This window comes from Mesoplodon bidens (genome assembly GCF_964165515.1).
Source record: "Mesoplodon bidens genome assembly, chromosome: 7".
NCBI lineage: Eukaryota > Metazoa > Chordata > Mammalia > Artiodactyla > Ziphiidae > Mesoplodon > Mesoplodon bidens.
The window spans coordinates 103,375,972-103,394,452 of NC_138164.1; the positions used below are offsets into that span (position 1 = coordinate 103,375,972).

An 18,481-nucleotide genomic window follows, 5' to 3' on the forward strand; every position below is an offset into this window, starting at 1 on the left:
CCACGGTGCAGGCACCAGATACACACAGCCAGTGGAGGCCCCACGTCTTCCTGGAGTGTCCATTCAGATAGAGACCGAGAGTGGAAACTTATTTTTAAAAAAGGGGAGGGGGAAGCCCACATATTTAAAAGGGTACAAATCTGTATGAATTTTTAAGATAAAAAGAAGGAATTTCAGAAATATTTTGGCTAGCTTTGGCCCCATTATGAGTCATGCCTCCAGATTCCCAGCTGCTGGGGAGACACAGGATGCCTCTACTTGAACCCCCCTGAGATGGCGTGCTCGCTCCCTTACTCCAGGGGTCTCTGCTCTCACCGTGAGCAAATCCTCCTGGGCCCCGTCCCGCGTCTCCTGGTGATGTCTCCTGGACAGCTGCCAGCCTAGAGCTTGGGGCTCCTGGGAGACAGCGGCAGGGTCTGGGATCCCTCTGAGCCTCTGAGATCACGCTGCTTCACTCACAACCTTGTCAGGGAGATGAGATAAGAAAGTGGTTGTGACTGTTGGAGTCCAGGCTGCAGAGCCAGACAGATTGGGGAGCCTGCAGTGTGTGACCCTGGGCAAGTGATCTCACCTCTCTGAGCCTCGGTTTCCCCATGTGGGAAATGCCTAACTTGAAAGTCTGCAATGAGGGACAATGGAGGTCATGGAATGGGGCCTCGGGGTGATTGTGTGGCCGGCATCACCCAGCGACCGCCACTCCCGTCTCCTCCCAGAAGCCCCCACTTCCTCCCTCCTTTCCCTTTCACCTGCTTGAGAACCTTTGCTCCCTGCTCTTCTCTGCACCCCCAGGGCCCCTGACCTCACTCTGACCTGTCCTGATCTGGGAGAGTACCGGAGCTGGGGTTCCCAGCCCTACCCCAAGGCACTCCATCTGTGAGACGGAGACCTTAGAAGCCCAAACTCCTGCCCTGGCAGGACTCCCCACTTCTGCTTGCATACCTCCTGCCCTCCCAAGACACCCTCTTCCATCCTCAGACCGCCTGTTTTAACAACTAGTAACATTTACCAGGCACTCTACGTACACAACATATTGTAATCCTCACAGCTGCAGGTATTCTTATCCCCGTTTCACAGATGAGGAAACTGAGGCTCAGAGGGGAGGAGTGACTGGTGTGGGGTTAGCTGGCTAGAGAGGGGCATCTCTGAGCTGAGAACTCAGTTCTCTTGTCCACCAACCCAGGAGAAATCCCATGCAAACCATGAGGCAAAGCAGCACCTCTTTGTTTGGAAGAAGACTTTGAGTCCTTTGGGATGCCACTGCTGCCCAGGCTCATGGTCATGGCCTATTCCCAGCTCCCCTGCCCTGTCTCCATCACCAGAGTCTCCTGCTTCTCCTGGTCCAGGTTGTAGGATGCCAGAGTTAGAAAAATTCCAGCCTTAGGTGCCCAGGAGAGCAAAGAGATTATAAAATCCAGAAAGGTGAGCAACCTCCTGAATCAAATGCTCCCCTTGGCTCCCTGCCCTGGGCATGCACACCTAGCAGTGGCACTTAACTCCCGGGGGAGACAGGCCCAAGGGGGCAGTGTTCCCTGATGGTTAGAACCAGGGCATTGCTGCCAGACATTCATGAGTTTAGATCTCAACTTTGCAATCAAGAGACCACCCCCTGGGTAAGTGACTTAATCCTAACATGGAGAGAAAGATGCCTCTCCTGACCTGGAGATTTCACAGAAGGGAAATTTGCTTCTAAAAGCCAAGCTTCGTCATGCATGGCCTCATTTAAGCCTCATTACAGCTCTGACAAGTAGATACTATTATTACTCCCATTTTACAGATGAAGAAACCAAAATGAAGGAGTCTTCCCAAGGTCACATGGCCTTGCAGTGGCTTAAACCTCAGTCCCGTGTGACTCCAAGTCAGATGCACTTACACTGTCTCAGGCAGGCTCCCCCTTCCTTTTTTCCTAGGAATTTTCCCTACCACTGCCAGCCCACAGGGTCAGAGGCCCTGAGTGGCAAGTGAACCTTGACTGGCTGGTCCTCAAGGGCTTGGCCCTGCCCAGCTGTGGTGCAGTCCCCAGATGCCTGACTGCTCTTGCTCTTGGGTTGGGCTGGTGGAGGGCTGCCTAGGCATATGCAAGGGGTTGGGTCCAGCTGCAGTGGGGACTCCGCCAGGCCCCTGCTGTACTACCTTGAGCCTACCCTGCAACTATGTTGGTGTCTGACCCTCTCCTGGAGGAGGGGTGTAAGCCCTTTCAGGGGGCCTGCAGGGTGAGGCCAGGAAACCAAGAAGTTGGACTTGCGCTTCTCACTTACTTGGGCCTCTTCCAAGGCCCTGGGAGAGGCCCCAGCAAATTTGTATTTGTGATTTTGTAATCTTTTTCTTAAAGAGGGCCCCCAGATTGTAGAGTTCCATTCCTCTCCCCACTTGCTTCCTGCTGGCTGGCTCTGTGACCCCCCCAATTTCCCATCTGTACAACGGGGATGAAGCCTGGAGAGTCAGCGGGTACAGCAGGGGCAATGCGAGGAACTCAGGGTACCCATCCTTTAGAAAAGGCCCAGATCTACAGAGGGATTTCACCAGCCTGCACCTGTTCCATCCCTAACGGCCCTGGGGCGTAACTGGAGACCCTACCCCCATGTTCCAGCTGCGATGACTGAGGTTGGGAACGGAATGAGCATCATCCCTCACTGCTCTCTGGGATCAGCACCCAGGATGCCGAGCCCCGGGTTGCAGGGAGGGGGCCGCTGCGCCGACCGTAGCTCAGGGAGCTGGGACCAGAGGGTGCGGGGGCGGGCTCGGCGGAGGTAGCGTCCCGCACAGTCTCACCGCAGGACCGACCTCGGCCCTTATCTGCTCGGGCAGCTTCCGCCCCCCATCCCAGCCCCCGCCGCAGGCCTGGCCCCCGCCTCCGCCTCCGGAGGGGCCGGCCCGGGGCGCCCCTCCCCCGAGGCCGCCCGCCCCCAGGGAGCGCCCGAGCTGCCGCGGGCTGCTGCCCAGCGGAGCAGAGAGGCGCCCGGCCCCCAGGTGAGGAGCCGGAAGTGATAAATAACTCCTGGGAGGGGGGCACCATCGCAGCGAGGCCCTCCCTGCCGCAGCGTGCCCACCCCAAGCAGACCAGACGGGGGCTCCCCATCCAGGCCGCCTCAGCCAAATCTGGGAGGGAGATGAGGGTCCCTTAAAGCCCCAAGGAACAGGAGGAGCGGTGGGGTTGCTCTGCACGGCGTTCTGAGGGGCACGACCCCCCACCCCATCCACACACACGCGCACTAGCGTCCCAGGCCCAAGCGTGGGAGGGAAGAGAGAAGTGGAGACACCTTTGAGAAAGTGAAATGCAAGCCACAAACTGGAGGAGATGTGAGACGTCTGACGTCTGCCATGTACAACCCGCAATGGATAAACATCAAAAACACATGAAGGACTCTTGGAAATCCATGGGAAAAAAACAAGTAATCCAACAGAAAAACAGATGAAAGACGTGAACAGGCCTTTTTACAGAAGAAGAAGACCCATTTGTCCAATGAACATGTAAGGGATGCACAAGCTCATTGGTGATGAGGGAAATGCAAATGCAGACCACAATAAGATGCTATTTTATACCGTTTGACGGGCAAAAATTAACGAGTCTGACAGCACCAAGTGCTGGAGAAGAGGTGGCGCCACGGAATCTCCAGTGCGTTGTTAGTCAGAGTGCAACTCCCTACAACCTCTGGGGAAAACAATCTGGCCTTATAAAGCCGAGGCCCAGCAGATCCCCCTCTAGGCTTAAAATCACGAGAAACTTGGGCACGTGCTCCAAGAGACAGAAACGAGAACATTCAAAGCTGCACTGCTCTGAACAGCAAAAATCTAGAGAATAACCCAAATGCCCATGGACAAGAGAATGGGTAACTAAATTACAGAGGATTCATTCACACAGTGGCACATCGTTCAGTAGTGCAAGCAAATGAACCAGTTTCATCCCGTATCATGAATGAATCTTAGTACCCGTATCGTTGAGTGAAAAAGCCAGTCCCAGAAGACAAATACTTCCTATGAAGTTCAAAATCAAGCCAAACCATACCTCTACAAAAAACAATGTTGGTTCCTTCCTTTTCATACTTTTGTTATTAGGAGCTGACATGATTACCCACCTAAAAGACTCAAGAGTAATACTGAGAAATGATTAGAACCAGTAAGAAAATGTAGTTGGCTTACCAGGTATCAAAGGGATACATAAAAATAATTTGCCTTCCTGTGCACTACATTTAAAATGTAATGGGAAATATGTTCTTTTAAATACCCACAAAATGTAAAATACCTAAAAGTAAACTTATTAAGAGTTATGCAGGGGGCTTCCCTGGTGGCGCAGTGGTTGAGAGTCCGCCTGCCGATGCAGGGGACGCGGGTTTGTGCCCCGGTCCGGGAGGATCCCACATGCCGCGGAGCGGCTGGCCGTGAGCCATGGCCGCTGGGCCTGCGCATCCGGAGTTTGTTCTCCGCAATGGGAGAGGCCACAACAGTGAGAAGCCTGCGTGACGCAAAAAAAAAAAAAAAAAAAAGAGTTATGCAGGACTTATATGAGAACAATTGTAAACATCACTGAATAACGTAAAAGAAAACCTTAAAAGAGCTTTTTTCCTTATTTAAAAAGAAAGGCCAAACTGGACAGAATATTGTCTGTTTATTAGGGGAAAAAAAGGACTGTTAACATTCCGATTCTCCCAAGAAGGAAGCAGTGAGATGGGATGGGGAAGGGATAACAGGTAAGCAAATCTGTGAATACACATAAATTAAATAAAAGAGAGCCCTGCGAAGGCACAGATTACTGTGCATAGTGCACAGGAATTTCACCCCACTTTGTGCTCCTGAGGCAGGAGAGAGGAAAGAGAGACATTAAATTCATTTGGACAGACTTCTATTCAGGGTATAGGCAAGAGCTTGTCTTTCTTTCCAGAAGCCCACAGCGGGAATGGGGGTTGGGAGGGTGAAGAAGTCCCATTGTGTTCAGGGTACAGGGCTCAGGGCTCCAAAGACACAACACTGAGGGCCTGGACAGACCCAGAAGGCTTCAGAGAGGAAGCGGCCTTGTAAACGGGCGGGATTTCAATCCACAGAGACGGTGGAAGGGGAAGCACAGGCCAGGCCTGCCAGGGGTGGGGTGGGAGTTACAAAGGGGGTTGTAAAGGCAGAGAGGCCAGACAGAAAGTAGTGAGCCTGGGCTGCCCAAGGAAGAGTTGCTGAGGGTGGGGGAAGGGGGCTGCTGTGGAGTCACTGGGGCATCATCAGGCCAGGGCTGGAAATTCAAGGGAGAAACCACCCCAGGAACTCACGAGGGAGCTAAGGCTGCCCTGAGAAGAACAAGTTGAGAGAGGGTTAGGGTCAGGGGTTCCAGAGGGGCAGGTCCCCTTTGCAGAGGCAGAGCTGGAGGCCACAGTAAAAGCAGCAGGGCCCTGGGTGAGCGCTCGGCTCTGCCTTACCTCCTCAGGGTGACCTTGGTCACCCTGAGCCTCAGATGCCCTTCTACAGGAGATGGCTGCCTACCTGCAGACCCCCACGGAAAGCCCTGAGAAGGTGAAGGCCTGCTTTCTCACAGAAGGCCATACTCTGGAAGCAGAAGTAATGTGCCCATCCCAGAGCCTCTAGCCCTTGACCGCCAGAGGAGGGGGAGGGTTGTCAGAGCATCGGCAATGCCAACGCCAGGCTGTGCTGGTCTCACAGCCGTCGCCTGGTCAGTAGGCCCAGAAGCAGTCCCACCTTCTAGAAATCGGGGTCTGAGACCTGGTCGCTGAGAAGGGCCAGAGCAGAGAAATTGGTCTGCAGCCCCTCCAATCCCAGATGCCTCCCAACCACGCAGAGCCAAGCAGTGTCCAGGCTCACCCTGCCCTGCTGTGGTTTGTCTGCCCAGTGCCACGACCCAGGAAGACCCTGAGGCCTTCAAACCAGTTGATAAATGTGTTGGAAAACATTCATCTGTGCTCAGCAAGGAGTGGAGAGGGGTGGCCCCCACCCTGTGTCTTTATCTGTTCTTTTCATTACTGTAATACTTTCTTTATACACATGTGTCCACACATGTAAATAATAATAACATCTAACCCTTAAGTAGAACTTCCCATGTGCCAGGCATTGTTCTAAGTGTTTTCTGTGTTCATTCAATTTGCACAACTACTTGATATAGCAATCCATTTTACAGACGAGGAAACTGAGGCATAGGGAGTCAATTAATATATATATCATATATTTAATTTACATATGATATATATAAAAGCTTTTACATATCTTTTTTTACATAATTGTATAAATTATGATCATATACATGTTTTAACATGTTTTCACAAATTTTCCTGTAATATTTTTATATTTTTTTCTCCCCCCACCATGGAATCCATGTTACCATGCTGACGTGAGATCTTCTATATTTTTTATTTACTCACAATTATAAATGGACTTATATATGCTAATACCTATAATCACATGTACCTATACAAGTTTCCTTTTTGTCGTTATTTTAAACTAGTGGATTATAGTAAAAAAATTTTCTGCATCTCTCTTTTCTCACTCGTCCATATTTGGAAGCCCCTGGCAGATCTAATTCACTGGTTTTCTTTGTTTGTTTTTTCCTCCAGAACTCTTCTTTTTATTTATTTATTTGTTTATTTACCTATTTATTTATTTATGGCTGCGTTGAGTCTTCGTTGCTGTGCGCGGGCTTTCTGTAGTTGCGGTGAGCGGCGGCTACTCTTCATTGCCGTGCACAGGCTTCTCACTTCAGTGGCTTCTCTTGTAGAGCACAGGCTCTAGGTGTGCAGGCTTCAGTAATTGCGGCACGCAGGGCCCTAGAGCATGCAGGCTTCAGTAGTTGCAGCACGCGGGCTCAGTAGTTGTGGTGCATGGGCTTAAGTTGCTCCGCAGCATGTGGGATCTTCCCAGACCAGGGCTTGAACCTGTGTTCCCTGCATTGGCAGGCGGATTCTTAACCACTGCACCACCAGGGAAGCCCCTAATTCGCTGTTTTTAACAGCCACACGCTAGTCCACCCACTGTCTTTCTACTTGGCCCTCCCGGGTCATGGTCATCCTCTAGAGTCCCATCCCCACCCCCCAATACATTAGGGAGTCTGATGGTGGAAATTCCAGGCCAGGTGAGAGGAAAGGGCAGTGAGAAGGCAGCAAGTGGTGTTTCTAGCTGGGTCTTGCCCATCCGCTTGCTGGTGGCCAGCAGCCCTCAGCTCCTAGAGGCAGGAATGCTGACTGTGTTATTGTGAAATCATTTGTATATTGTGAATTGCTTTGCATATGATGGAGTGATTTGCATATATGGGGGGGGGGTGCATCTTAGAGATCCCTGAGCAGCATCCCTGAATGTTTTCCTCCCTTTGCAAAGTAACCAGCTCAGGGCTTCCACTTCAGAACTCAGGGAGCAGAACAGGAGGGTGTCCCTGTAGACCTATGGGCCTGGAGGGTGAGGCAGACACGGGGCTTTCAGAGGAAAGCTGATCCCGCCTGGTAGGAGTTGGGGGTCTAGGAAGGGCAGATGTTGGAATGTGAGGTGGAATCGGGCAACTGGTGCAGCCTGTGAGAGCCCTGTGCCCTCAGAGCCCCTGGTAAGGGAGAGTGACACAGGACAGATGAAGGAATTACTGCATGAGGCAGATGAGGGTCAGAGGCTGGGAGACTCCCACCCCATCACAATCTCTGCCCCACTGAGTACCCAAGTGCCCCTTGTTGAGTATTATATGGTCCTGGATGAGAAGAATGCAAAGTGTAAATGCCAAGGCAGATTCCCATGACCCTATAAGTGAGAGGTGCTATCACATGCTCTGGGCTCAAGGACACCCAGACTTGAATCGTGCTTCTGCCATCTGTGCTATTGTGTGACCCTGGGCTAACAGTATCCATCTCAATGGGATAGACTGAGGATTCAGGGAGACAATACACGCAGAGTGAATGGCACTTCGTAGGTGTTCAGTAAATTGCAGTTATAATAATGCTATTGTTTGCTGCCCCAGTCTGAGGTGAGGGAAGCACAGAGCCTTTGCTCCCCCAGGTTTGGGGTTACCAGCAGCAGTGTCAGGCCACCGTGCATTGGACTCCAAAGGGTTACAAGCCTGGAGACAAAGGCCTGAGGTTCCCAGTGAAAAACCAAAGCATAAAAATAATTCGATGAGTAAGAATAAAATTCCCTCTTCTGAGGTTCCCGGGGCTAGGCCCCTCCCTGCGGCAGGCACTTCCCCTTTCCCTTGCTCATGGAGGAGCCAGGCCGGGCTGACTCAGAGCAGGAGCGCCGCAGCCATCCTCCTACCCCGACCCCGTCCCGGGACGGTGCAGTCTGGCAGCAGAGCGCGCCCCCGTGCGGCCGCGGCTGGGACTGCCGCCCGAGAGAGGAAGCGGCGGGCAGACCCGCAAGCGCAGCCACCCAACTGCTCGCGGTCCCCGCGGGGCCGCCGTCTCCGCCCTGCGCAGCCGGACTGTGCTGGGTGCCCACGGGGCCCCCACTTCCGCCCGACCCTCCCCGCCGTCCCGGGCCCGCCCGAGCGGAAGTGCGCCAGCCTCCCGGGTCCCCCATGGCCTCGAGGCGGAAGCGCTCTCCCACCGCCGCTCCCCACGACCCCGCGGCGCTCGGCGCGTCGGGTTCCGGACAGGTCCCGTGTGACGTGGCCGCACGCAGGGGGCGGCTCCGGGCCGGGGGCCGGGCGGCCAGGCCGGGCGGGGCAGAGCCGGGGCGGGGCGCTGTGCCGCAGCTGGATGGCCGGGGCCGTCCGGAGCGCCTCCGCCGCCGTCGCCGCCGCACGGTGAGTGACCGCCGCACCCCCAGGGCCAGAGCCCCTGACGAGACGGACTCTGCCGATCCCCTTGCCCCCGACCCGGCTTGTCCAGATCAGACCTGGGCCTCTCGCCCAGAGCCCGGGAGTTAAACTTCCTTGGGCTCTTCTCCCCTGTCTCCCCACGCGTCGCTCCCCATCTCTCCCTCTCTCTCCGCCTCCGCATCCGTCTCTGGCTGTCTCACTCTTGGCTCTCCCGCTCTTGCTTTCTGCTTTCCCTCTGCTCTCCGACTCTCTCGGTACCCCCTCTCCTGTCCCAAACTTGTCCCCTCACCTCTCCTGTCCTCAAACTTGTCCCCTGACCCGCCTCTGCCTCCAAGTCCGGCCTGGCGCAGTCCTGCCTTTGGTCCCCAGTGGAGCCCAGAGGGTTTCATCAGGGTCCCGTTAAGGCCTGGAGGTCCTAGACCCGAGCATCTTTTCCAGCTGCTTTCCCTCCCTCCCACCTCCATCAGCAGATGAGGAAACTGAGGCAAGGACATCACTGGCTCAAGGTCACAGCCAGCATGAGGGAGGGCAGACCACATTTAAACCTCATGCCTGAGTTTCCAGGTTGAACTTCCGTCTTGGTTGACTCACATCCAGATCCTGTGATCCGTCTGCTGGGTACACTCCTGCTGCCTGGTGCTCCTGGGCTCCCGCAACATAAGGAGGGTTCTCTGTGCCTCCTCCATGCCAGGCACGCTCACCTGATTAGCAAGCTCATCTCATTTTCACCACTGTGTGAGGGAGGCAATACTTATCTCCCTGCTACAGATGAGGAGACTGAGGCTCAGAGAAGGGCTTTAGGGACTTGTCCGCAGTCAAACAGCTGTAAATGCAGAGCACAAAGTCAAGGGCGGGTCTTCAAAGCCTGTGCTCTGCACATCTGTGAGGCAGCTCCTAACTGAAGAATCCTCTCTCTTATTCCCACCTCCTGTCTGTCTCCGTGCCCCAGGGATATTGGACTCATTTCCTAGGAAGAAGCCCTGATGGTCTTGACCTATCTCAGCTGCTTGGTTTCCCCACCTGCACCTCCTAACATTGCCCCATCAAGCTAGACTGTGCTGGCCGCCATCCCTGGGGGTGTCCTCACTGGGGCGCATCCTGGCAGCAAAGCCTCTCCTGGCAGCCAGACACCCAGCTGGGCCAGGCCTACTGGTGCCTGAGGGGAACCCAGCCAGCGCCTCACCCTGTCATTAAGAAAAGTTTAGCCTCAGGCGGACAGGCTGACACACAGCCTGGAACTGGCTGCCAAGGAAAAAATGTGTGCTCCTCGGGAGTGGGATGTGGCGGACCAGAGCCCTTTTGCTCTGTGCACCCATCACTGGGATCCTCAGAGGCCCTGGGGGAGGCAAGCAGGAGGGCGGGTGCCATGGCCACTGGGAGTGGGGGGAGGGTTAAGATGCCACGTTTCCTAAGCAGGTGTGCGGCCAAGGGTGGCAGCTCACGTAAGTGAACTTTGTTTTTCAGCACGTGGCATGCCTGGATGTCCCTGCCCTGGTTGTGGCATGGCGGGACAGAGGCTCCTCTTCCTCGCTGCTCTTGCCCTGGAGCTCCTGGGAGGGGCTGGGGGTTCCCAGCAGGCCTTCCGGAGCCGGGGGGTGGCAGCAGCCTGTCGCCTGGACAATAAGGAAAGCGAGTCCTGGGGGGCCCTGCTGAGCGGAGAGAGGCTAGACACGTGGATCTGCTCCCTCCTGGGCTCACTCATGGTGGGGCTCAGCGGGGTCTTCCCATTGCTCATCATTCCCTTGGAGATGGGGACCATGCTGCGCTCAGAAGGTGGGTGACCCTCCTCTGGCACCAAGGGGCAGCCGATGGCGCGGGAAACATGCTGCTGCTCTTCCTGGGAGAGCCGGGTCTCTGATCCCAAGTGGCAGTGTGTCTGTGGTGGAGGGTGGGGACCCAGCACAATTCCTCACCTTGGTCCAGTGAGCCAGGGTGCGCCGTGCTCAATTGTTCATTCGTTTGTGCATCTGTTTATTCTGAAAGATGAAAGTCAGCAAACATTCACTGTGAGGCAAGAAACAAGGCTGGAAATAGGATGCCGGGCCGCCTGGGTTCAAACCTTGGCTCTGCCACTTACCAGTTGGGTGGTATTGGGCAAGTTCCTTAACTTCTCTCTGCCTTAAGCTCCCAACCTGAAACATGAGGATAATAATAGTATCTACCTCCCAGGTGTTATTGTGACGATTAAATGAACTAACGTCGGCAAAGCACTTAGGAGACGGCCCCGGTGCAGGGACGGGGCTCCATGTTCGCGAGCCAGTGCTGGGCGTCGCGCTGCCTCTCCCTTCAGTCCCTGCTCACAGTGCAAGAGGGCGCTCAGACCCAGAGCCCCTGGGGCGGCCTCACCCAAGGACACACGAGAGGCTGGTAGCTGGCCTGCCTCTGGAGAGGGGGGCTGGGAGATGGGTGCAGGCCTGGCAGAGGCTTTTCCTTGGCTGTGCATGTGTCCATAGGTGACATGCTATAATGAAAGATAAAGAAGATCAGATGGGGAGCTGCTAAAAATGCAGGTGCCTGTCACCCCCACCCAAGAGTATGACATAGTAGGTCTGGACCAGGCCCCGGGAGTCTTTGAAGTGAGGGTCCCCCAGGGGCTCGTGCTGCCTGCCAGGCTCCAGGAACTGTTCATTCAACAGATGATTATGAACGCAACTGTGCCAGGCACTGGGCTGAGGGCTGGTGCCCCAGCTGTGAACAGGGCCCTCTTCTGCTGTCTTGCCTGTGTATCAGTTCAGCCCCTCTCATAGCATCCCTGAGAGGTCAACCTAGGGAGGACTTGGATTATTAGCTCTATTTTACAAATGGGGAAGCACAGGCACAGGGAAGTTCTTGGAGGAGCCCAAGGTCACACAGCCTGGAAGCAGCAGCTTCCCCCTGGGATCCCACCCCACCACCAAGCTGCCTCTTCCTTCTGGGCCTCAGTTTGTCTATCAAACCAAGGGTTTCGACATGGCCCCCTTAGGGCACTTCTAACTCTGGATATTGCACGTCTGAACAAGTCCTCAAATCTCTGCCACTTTTCTGAGAGTAACAGTGGCTGAGAAGAGAAAAATTCCCACTTAATAAGCACTTGCTATATGTATTGTTGTTTAATTCAGGGGTCCCCAACCCCCCGGACCGCACAGCAGGAGGTGAGCGGTGGGCAAGCGAGTGAAGCTTCATCTGCCGCGCCCCGTCACACGCATAACCACCCCCGTCCGTGGAAAAATCGTTTTCCACTAAACCGGTCCCTGTTGCCAAAAAGGTTGGGGACCGCTGGTTTAATTCACACAAGATCCCTGTCAGATAGATACAGTTGTCCCCAGTTTACAGATGATGAAGTTGAGTCCCAGAAGTAATCTGCCCAAGGTTACCAGCTGGTGGGTTGGGGAGCTGGGACCTGTCAGCCTCCCAAGCCCAGTCTCTTAACCCTGAAGCAGTAGTGGCTCCACAGTCGGCCCGCAGGTCCTGGTGTATTCCTGCTGGGCACCAGCCCTTGCTGGGACTGAAGGGTTGGGGACCCAGGAAGGCCAGCAGCCCATGTCCAGCCTTCCGGAGACTTGCAGTCTGGTTGGGACCACACTAGGAGCCCAGTAAGCTGGGTGAGACAGAGGTCAGGCCAGGGGCTCTGGTGCCCCAGCTCCCAGGTCTCACATCTCTGCCTTGTAGCTGGGGCCCGGCGCCTGAAGCAGCTGCTCAGCTTTGCCTTGGGGGGACTCCTGGGCAATGTGTTTCTACACCTGCTGCCCGAGGCGTGGGCCTACACGTACAGTGCCAGCCCTGGTGAGTGAGACCACAGGCCGGGGGCAGGAGGGTGGCAGGCGATAGGTGGGAACTGGTGCCCATGCCCAGGGATGGCCTAGACCCTGCCTGCTCTGTAGAATGACTGTGAGGGGGTTCTGGACGTCTGGCAGGGAACTTGTCCTGGTCCCAGTGCCCTGGTCCCAGTGGGAGTTCCTGGGGCCCAACTGCCCCACCAGCCAGTCCTGGCACCCTGCCCCTGTCACTGCCCTGGACTAGGTCCCATCCCAGGGAGCCCCCCTTCTGTGGCCCTGTCTTGGCCTGGTGTATCAGTGCTGCCCCCTGCAGGTGGTGAGGGGCAGAGCCTGCAGCAGCAACAGCAGCTGGGACTGTGGGTCATTGCTGGCTTCCTGATCTTCCTGGCGCTGGAGAAGATGTTCTTGGACAGCAAGGAGGAGGAGACTAGCCAGGTGAGCCCCAAACCCCAGAGCCTACACAGGTCAGCCTCTGCTCTGTGGTGGTGCCAGGGCCTGGAGGCCCAAGTTCTGAGTCAAGCCCTGAAAAGAGTGTCTCTTGGCCCTTTCCTGGGAGCTCTGGGAGGCTGGGCCAGCTTGTTTGGAAGGATCTGGGCATCAGCCCCTGCCGTGGCTTGTTGTCATAGACTAAGAGTGAGAGCAGCGTGGGAGGCAGAGGGTCTGCTGGCTCCGGGGGCACCCGGCTGATTGAGCAGCAGAGTCCAGCCAGATAAAGGGGTGTTCCCTTTGTATCTGTTCTCCATCTTTCACTCCCTTTCTGTCCACCCTGGCCGAGTGGGGGGCGTCTAATGTCACGTCTCCCTCCTTCTCCTGGCCCTAGGCCCCCAGCAAAGACCCTGCAGCTGCGGCCGCGCTCAGTGGAGGCCACCATCTGGCCCAGCCAGCTGCAGGGCCCGGCCTGAGCGCCGTGGTCCGGAACATCAAAGTGAGTGGCCCACCCAGGGCCCCCTCCTCCTGCAGCCGCCCCACCCCGAGTGGCCGGCCCAAATCAGCCCTGCCCACCTGGCTCAACCCAGCTTTCTCTCCCTTCGCCCAGGTCAGTGGCTATCTCAACCTGCTGGCCAACACCATAGACAACTTCACCCACGGGCTGGCTGTGGCTGCCAGCTTCCTCGTGAGCAAGAAGGTGAGTGGGGCTGGGGCAGTGGGACCCAGGCCGTCCGGTGGGAAGGGTGGTGCCTGCGTTAACCAGTGGGCTCCGCCTCCAGAATAGGTCCCAGGCGTCTCCTCCTTGCCCCGTCCATCACAGCACCCTCATCTACGCCTCCCTGCTGCTCTCCTGGACACAGCCTCCTGTCTCCACCACCGACTGGTCTGTTCTTGCTGCGGACACTCCTTGTTGGGACCACAGGCCTCTGCCAGGCTGCCGTGCTTGGCCCCTGCCTGCTTCTAGATGCTTCTCCCCCCCACCTCCTCCCTCTGCCCTCTGCGCTTTGGCCCCAGGGTCTGCCTACTCTTGAACTGGCCAACCTCTTTCCCCTCTGGTAGCCTCCAACTCACTGTTGCCTCTGCTTGGAATGTTCTTTCTTCCACTCTTTGAATTGCTGGCTCCTCATCCTTCAGGCTTCAGCTTAAAGTGCACTTTCTCAAAGAGGCCTTTGCTGACCCCTCATCTCAGTCAGGCCCATCATGTCCCACAGCACCCAGCCCATCCTTTCCCCACAGCACCTGTCATGGTGTGGAATCACGTGGTTCTTTGTCTGTTTACTCAGTCCTTGCCTCTCCACTCCAGGCTGTTAGCTTCTTGGGGGCAGGTTCCTTGTCTGTTTTATTCGCTACGATATTTCTAGCAGCCAGATGGTACCCAGCCAGGGCACCCAGAGCAAACGTTTGTAGAATGAGCAGACAAGTGGGTGCCCTAGCCCTCGGCACAGACCCCACAGACTCCTTCCCCTCCCTGCAGATCGGGCTCCTGACCACCATGGCCATCCTCCTACATGAGATCCCCCATGAGGTGAGTGCCAGAGGGTTCCCATGATCAGCCATGTGGGTGTGGAGCTGGGGGCAGGGATTCGGGGTGGGACTACCCAGCAATGGTGGGCTTGGGCGGCTGGACCACAGAGGCCTGGAGCTGCTCAGCCTATAGGCTGCAGCCACCGTTTCAGCTGTGCTCCAGCATCCTCGGGACGGGGGTCCCAGCCGAGGGGATGCGGGCTGGGGCACGGGGTGGTCCCAGCTATGGGGCGGGTGCAAGGGGCTTGGTGTGCGTGTCCATGCCTGCGATGCTCAGGGCATCTGGCCCCACTGGGGCCCAGAGTGATCGTCTGGACCTCCCCTCAGGTGGGCGACTTTGCCATCCTGCTCCGGGCCGGCTTTGACCGATGGAGCGCAGCCAAGCTGCAGCTCTCAACGGCCTTGGGGGGCCTGCTGGGCGCCTGCTTCGCCATCTGTACGCAGTCCCCCAAGGGAGTAGGTACGGGCGTGGTGGGTGGTGGCGGTCAGCAGAGGGGCCCCAGCCAAAGGTCACAGCTGCCCTGACCCTGGTGTCCAGGCCAGGTTCTGCCCCCGGTCCACCCTGCGGGAGGGAGTGTAGTACACATGGCTCCCCTGGACTCCCAGCCAGTCAGGGCTTCTCCTGCTGCAGAGGAGACTGTGGCCTGGATCCTGCCCTTCACCTCTGGCGGCTTTCTCTACATCGCCCTGGTGAACGTGCTGCCCGACCTCTTGGAGGAAGATGACCCATGGTGAGCTACCCACTGGCACTGCCATTCGCAGGGCCTCTGCCCCCCGCATCTCGGCCATCGCCGCCCCCTGAGCCCCTGCCCCTCTCCCCACAGGCGCTCCCTGCAGCAAGTGCTTCTGCTCTGCACGGGCATTGTGGTGATGGTGCTGTTCTCGGTCTTCGTCGAGTAACTGTCCCTGACGCCCCACCCCCTGCACAGCAATAAGAGACTCAGATCCACTCTGTGACCATGTGTGTGTGTGTGTGTGTGTGTGTGTGTGTGAGGCAGAGAGCGAGCGAGTCCTCCGACCTGACAAGAGGACGGAGTGTGTGTGTGGTGTGCACATGTGACCGTGTGCAGGACTGACACTGTGATCCCTCGTGTACTGGGCCCAGGGCCCGATGCCCACACCTGCCTCCAGCCACACTGTGGTCTTCTCTCCTTGCCACCCTGTCACCCTGCACCTCCTGGAGTCGGCAGTGAGGAGCAGAACACTGGTCCCAAGCAGAGGCCTCTGCCCACCAGGATGCCAGGAGGAGTGAGAGCAGCCCAAGGAGCCCAGGGCTGCAGGGAGCCCCAAAGCTGTCTCCTGCTGGGGCCTCTCTGCACATGCACCCAGCCCTGGGCAGCCAGGAACCGAGGCTGGGGCGCCTCCTCTCTGCTGTGTCCAGTGTCCTGGCCCTTCCTTCACCAGCTCCAAGGCCAAAGAAAGGAGAGGCAGGTGCTCGTGTAGCCCCCAGCGCCACTCAGCACTGACAGTCCTACCCTTCCCAGCATGGAGCCGGGAGATGCTTTCTAAGACCTTTTCCCCGTGGCTGCTTGCCCTGGCCCAGCTCCTGTTCCCCCAGGGAATGCTCCCTGGCAACGCCCGCGGCTCTGCCACCTCCAGCTGCCAAACAGCAGCCAGCAGGGCAGCGAGCAGCCCCGGGCCAGAGGCTTCCCAGTCGGCTCAGGGATGCTCGTGCCAGCACAGGGTCCAGGCAGACACTCTGAGGGCAGGAAGAGAGTGAGCAGTGGCTGCCCCCCCACCCCCCTGCCCCCAGCTCTGGCCCCTTTTCCTGTCCCACTGTGGGTGGGGCTAGGCGGGGGTGGCGAGGGCTCCACATTGTCAGCACTCAGGAATGTGCTCTGGGGATGCTGAAGCCATAATCCCCAGCTATTTCCCTTGGCTGACGCCCAGGTACTCAGCTGGCCCACTCCACAACCAGGCTCCAGCCCTGCTGCTTGACCGTGGGCGTCTTGAGAAGTAGCCATCAAGAGGGTCTGAATGGTTTTACGGCAGTTTTGCTGTGGTTCCATTTTTATCTGTAAATACCTGTTCTATAGATGAGATGCAAATAAATATACACAAACTGGCTGCCTCTGTTCTGCATACCAGAGCCCATGGTCAAGCAGGGCTTTTCCGGCCACCCCGTGCTCCAGCCAGGTTGGCTGCTCTGCGGGCCCCAGCTCCTGCAGGCCGCCCAGCTGGTCTCCACTGTCATCCCCGCCTTCTGGGCCTTCTGCTTCGTCTCTGAGCTGTTACTTTTGGGGTGCTTCTCAGAACAGGGTATACATTTCATGTTTCCCTGGTTTATTTTGTTGTTAGCTTTTTACGCCAATAAAACAAGCCTGGCTCTAGGCCATTATAGCCCGCGTCACCCCCAAGGGTGGCGTCCTCATAGACCTACGAACCAAGGGCTTTTTCCTGGCCTGCCCCGAGTAATTTTAACCATGGAAGGGAGCTCCATCCACAAAGTCATCTCCAGGTTTGGCCTCCATGAAATAGTTATTTTTCATTAAAAAGAAAGAAAAGAAAAAAATGAGATCTTTTTTCTAAACCATACCCTCACCGCCAGTGAATATGCTGAGAATGAAGACAGCCTCAGGCACGGGGGGAGCTGCTTCCCCAGTGCTGTTAGGAGAGCAGATGCGGGAAGTGGAGTCCCACTTCCTCTCCTACCTTCAGCAGGCTGTTGGCGGACAGCGCATCCGCACCATGTCACGGAGGCTGATACGGGGGCTGTGAAGCCCAGATGGGCTGTATCCTCAGCTGGGAGTGCCTGACTCAGTATTTTCAGCAAAAAGGGCGCTGCTTCAGCTGATTGTGACACGCCCAGGACCTGGTGGGTCCAGGCCTGACAGAAGCGAGGAAGGAACCCAGGGCTGTCCTGGCAGTCCCCACCTCCCGAGCAGGCCCTGGGGCTCCTCGTGTGTTGGATGACAGATGCACGTGCAGTCATGGCACTCAGCCCGCCGAAGGAGGCAGTGGCGCCCCATGTATAAATGAGGACCCCAAGGTCAGGGGTGAGGTTGGTGCTTGCAGCTTCATGCAGGTGGGCGCGGGGGGTCGGGGTGAGAGATGCGGGAGCCGGGGCAGCTAAGCCCAGGAGAGGGCCAGAACAAGAGCACTTCTGAGGCTGTGCTGGGGCTCCTCCGGGGGATGGGAAGTCAGTGGGATCACCAAGGAGAGCGCAGTGGGGGTGCACCCTGACACTCAGGATGGCGGCTTGGAGGTGGTGGGACTAGAGAGAGGGGAACTCCAGACAGGCCGGCAGTCAGTAGCTCTCTGACTGTGGGCATGTCCCTTCAGGGGAGGTGATGGGAAAAGGAGGGTAAAGGGCTTCTGCCAGGGGGCGAGAGCTGATGGAGAGTTCTAAAGGGCTGCTGCTTTGAAAGGCCATTCAGGGGGTGGTTAAAGCTGCTAAGACAGCACAACATAAACTAGGCTTTATTCTTAGTCCTGGGTTTGAAACCTAGCTATGCCGTCTAAGAGTTGTGCAATCCTGGCCCAGTTGCTCGAAATGCATCTATAAAGTGGGGCCACCCTATTGGTAGTTACTGTGATTAACTCAATAAAACCATGCACACGACCTGCATAGCACGTGGCTCAGGGTGAGGGCTCAGTGAACGGTGAACCACCAGGTCAGGTTCCAGGTCGGGGAGCTGGAAGGCTGGTAGACAGAAGAGGACCAGCAAGATGGTAAAGGAAGCTGACGGGATATGGGGCTGCCGGCAGAACTGGGGGGTGGGAGAGAACACAGCGTGACCACGGTTAGGCCTAGAAGGGCTCTCAGAGTAGATCTTGCTCAACGTTCATTTTTCGGCCAGAGGAAACGGGCCAACAGCTAAAAGGAACGTGTAGAGAAACAGGAGGCTTGGGGGCCAGGAAACAAGGGAGCAAAGACCCAGAGCCGGGGCTTTATAAGGAAGCGAGGCCTAGGGCCAGAGCACCAAAATTCAAAAAAGAAGGGAAAAACTAGTTGGGCTTCCCTTCAGGCCCCTCACACTAGAGCTGCAGCACCACGGGCCTCAAAAGCTCAGAGAGGCAGGTCAGGGAGTGTGGAGAGAGAGGTCTG

The 18,481-nt window shown here is 56.6% G+C and overlaps 1 protein-coding gene across 4 annotated transcripts; it reads left to right on the forward strand.

Annotated features, from left to right (window-relative positions):
• Positions 1 to 8,502: 8,502 nt before the first annotated feature.
• SLC39A13 (solute carrier family 39 member 13) lies at positions 8,503 to 16,498 on the forward strand. 4 transcript variants are annotated; one of them, XM_081238971.1, is made up of 10 exons: positions 8,509 to 8,710; positions 10,190 to 10,498; positions 12,374 to 12,487; positions 12,794 to 12,915; positions 13,301 to 13,405; positions 13,517 to 13,606; positions 14,384 to 14,434; positions 14,761 to 14,889; positions 15,065 to 15,164; positions 15,258 to 16,498. In XM_081238971.1, the coding sequence occupies exons 2-9, from the start codon at positions 10,198 to 10,200 to the stop codon at positions 15,125 to 15,127; spliced, it is 975 nt and encodes a 324-aa protein (XP_081095097.1). In that variant the 5' UTR covers positions 8,509 to 8,710; positions 10,190 to 10,197; the 3' UTR covers positions 15,128 to 15,164; positions 15,258 to 16,498. The 4 variants fall into 4 exon arrangements, with proteins under 4 accessions (XP_081095095.1, XP_081095097.1, XP_081095096.1 ...); XM_081238968.1 differs by having other exon boundaries at positions 8,515 to 8,710; positions 14,761 to 14,893; XM_081238969.1 differs by lacking the exon at positions 13,301 to 13,405 and having other exon boundaries at positions 8,503 to 8,710; positions 14,761 to 14,893.
• Positions 16,499 to 18,481: the final 1,983 nt, after the last annotated feature.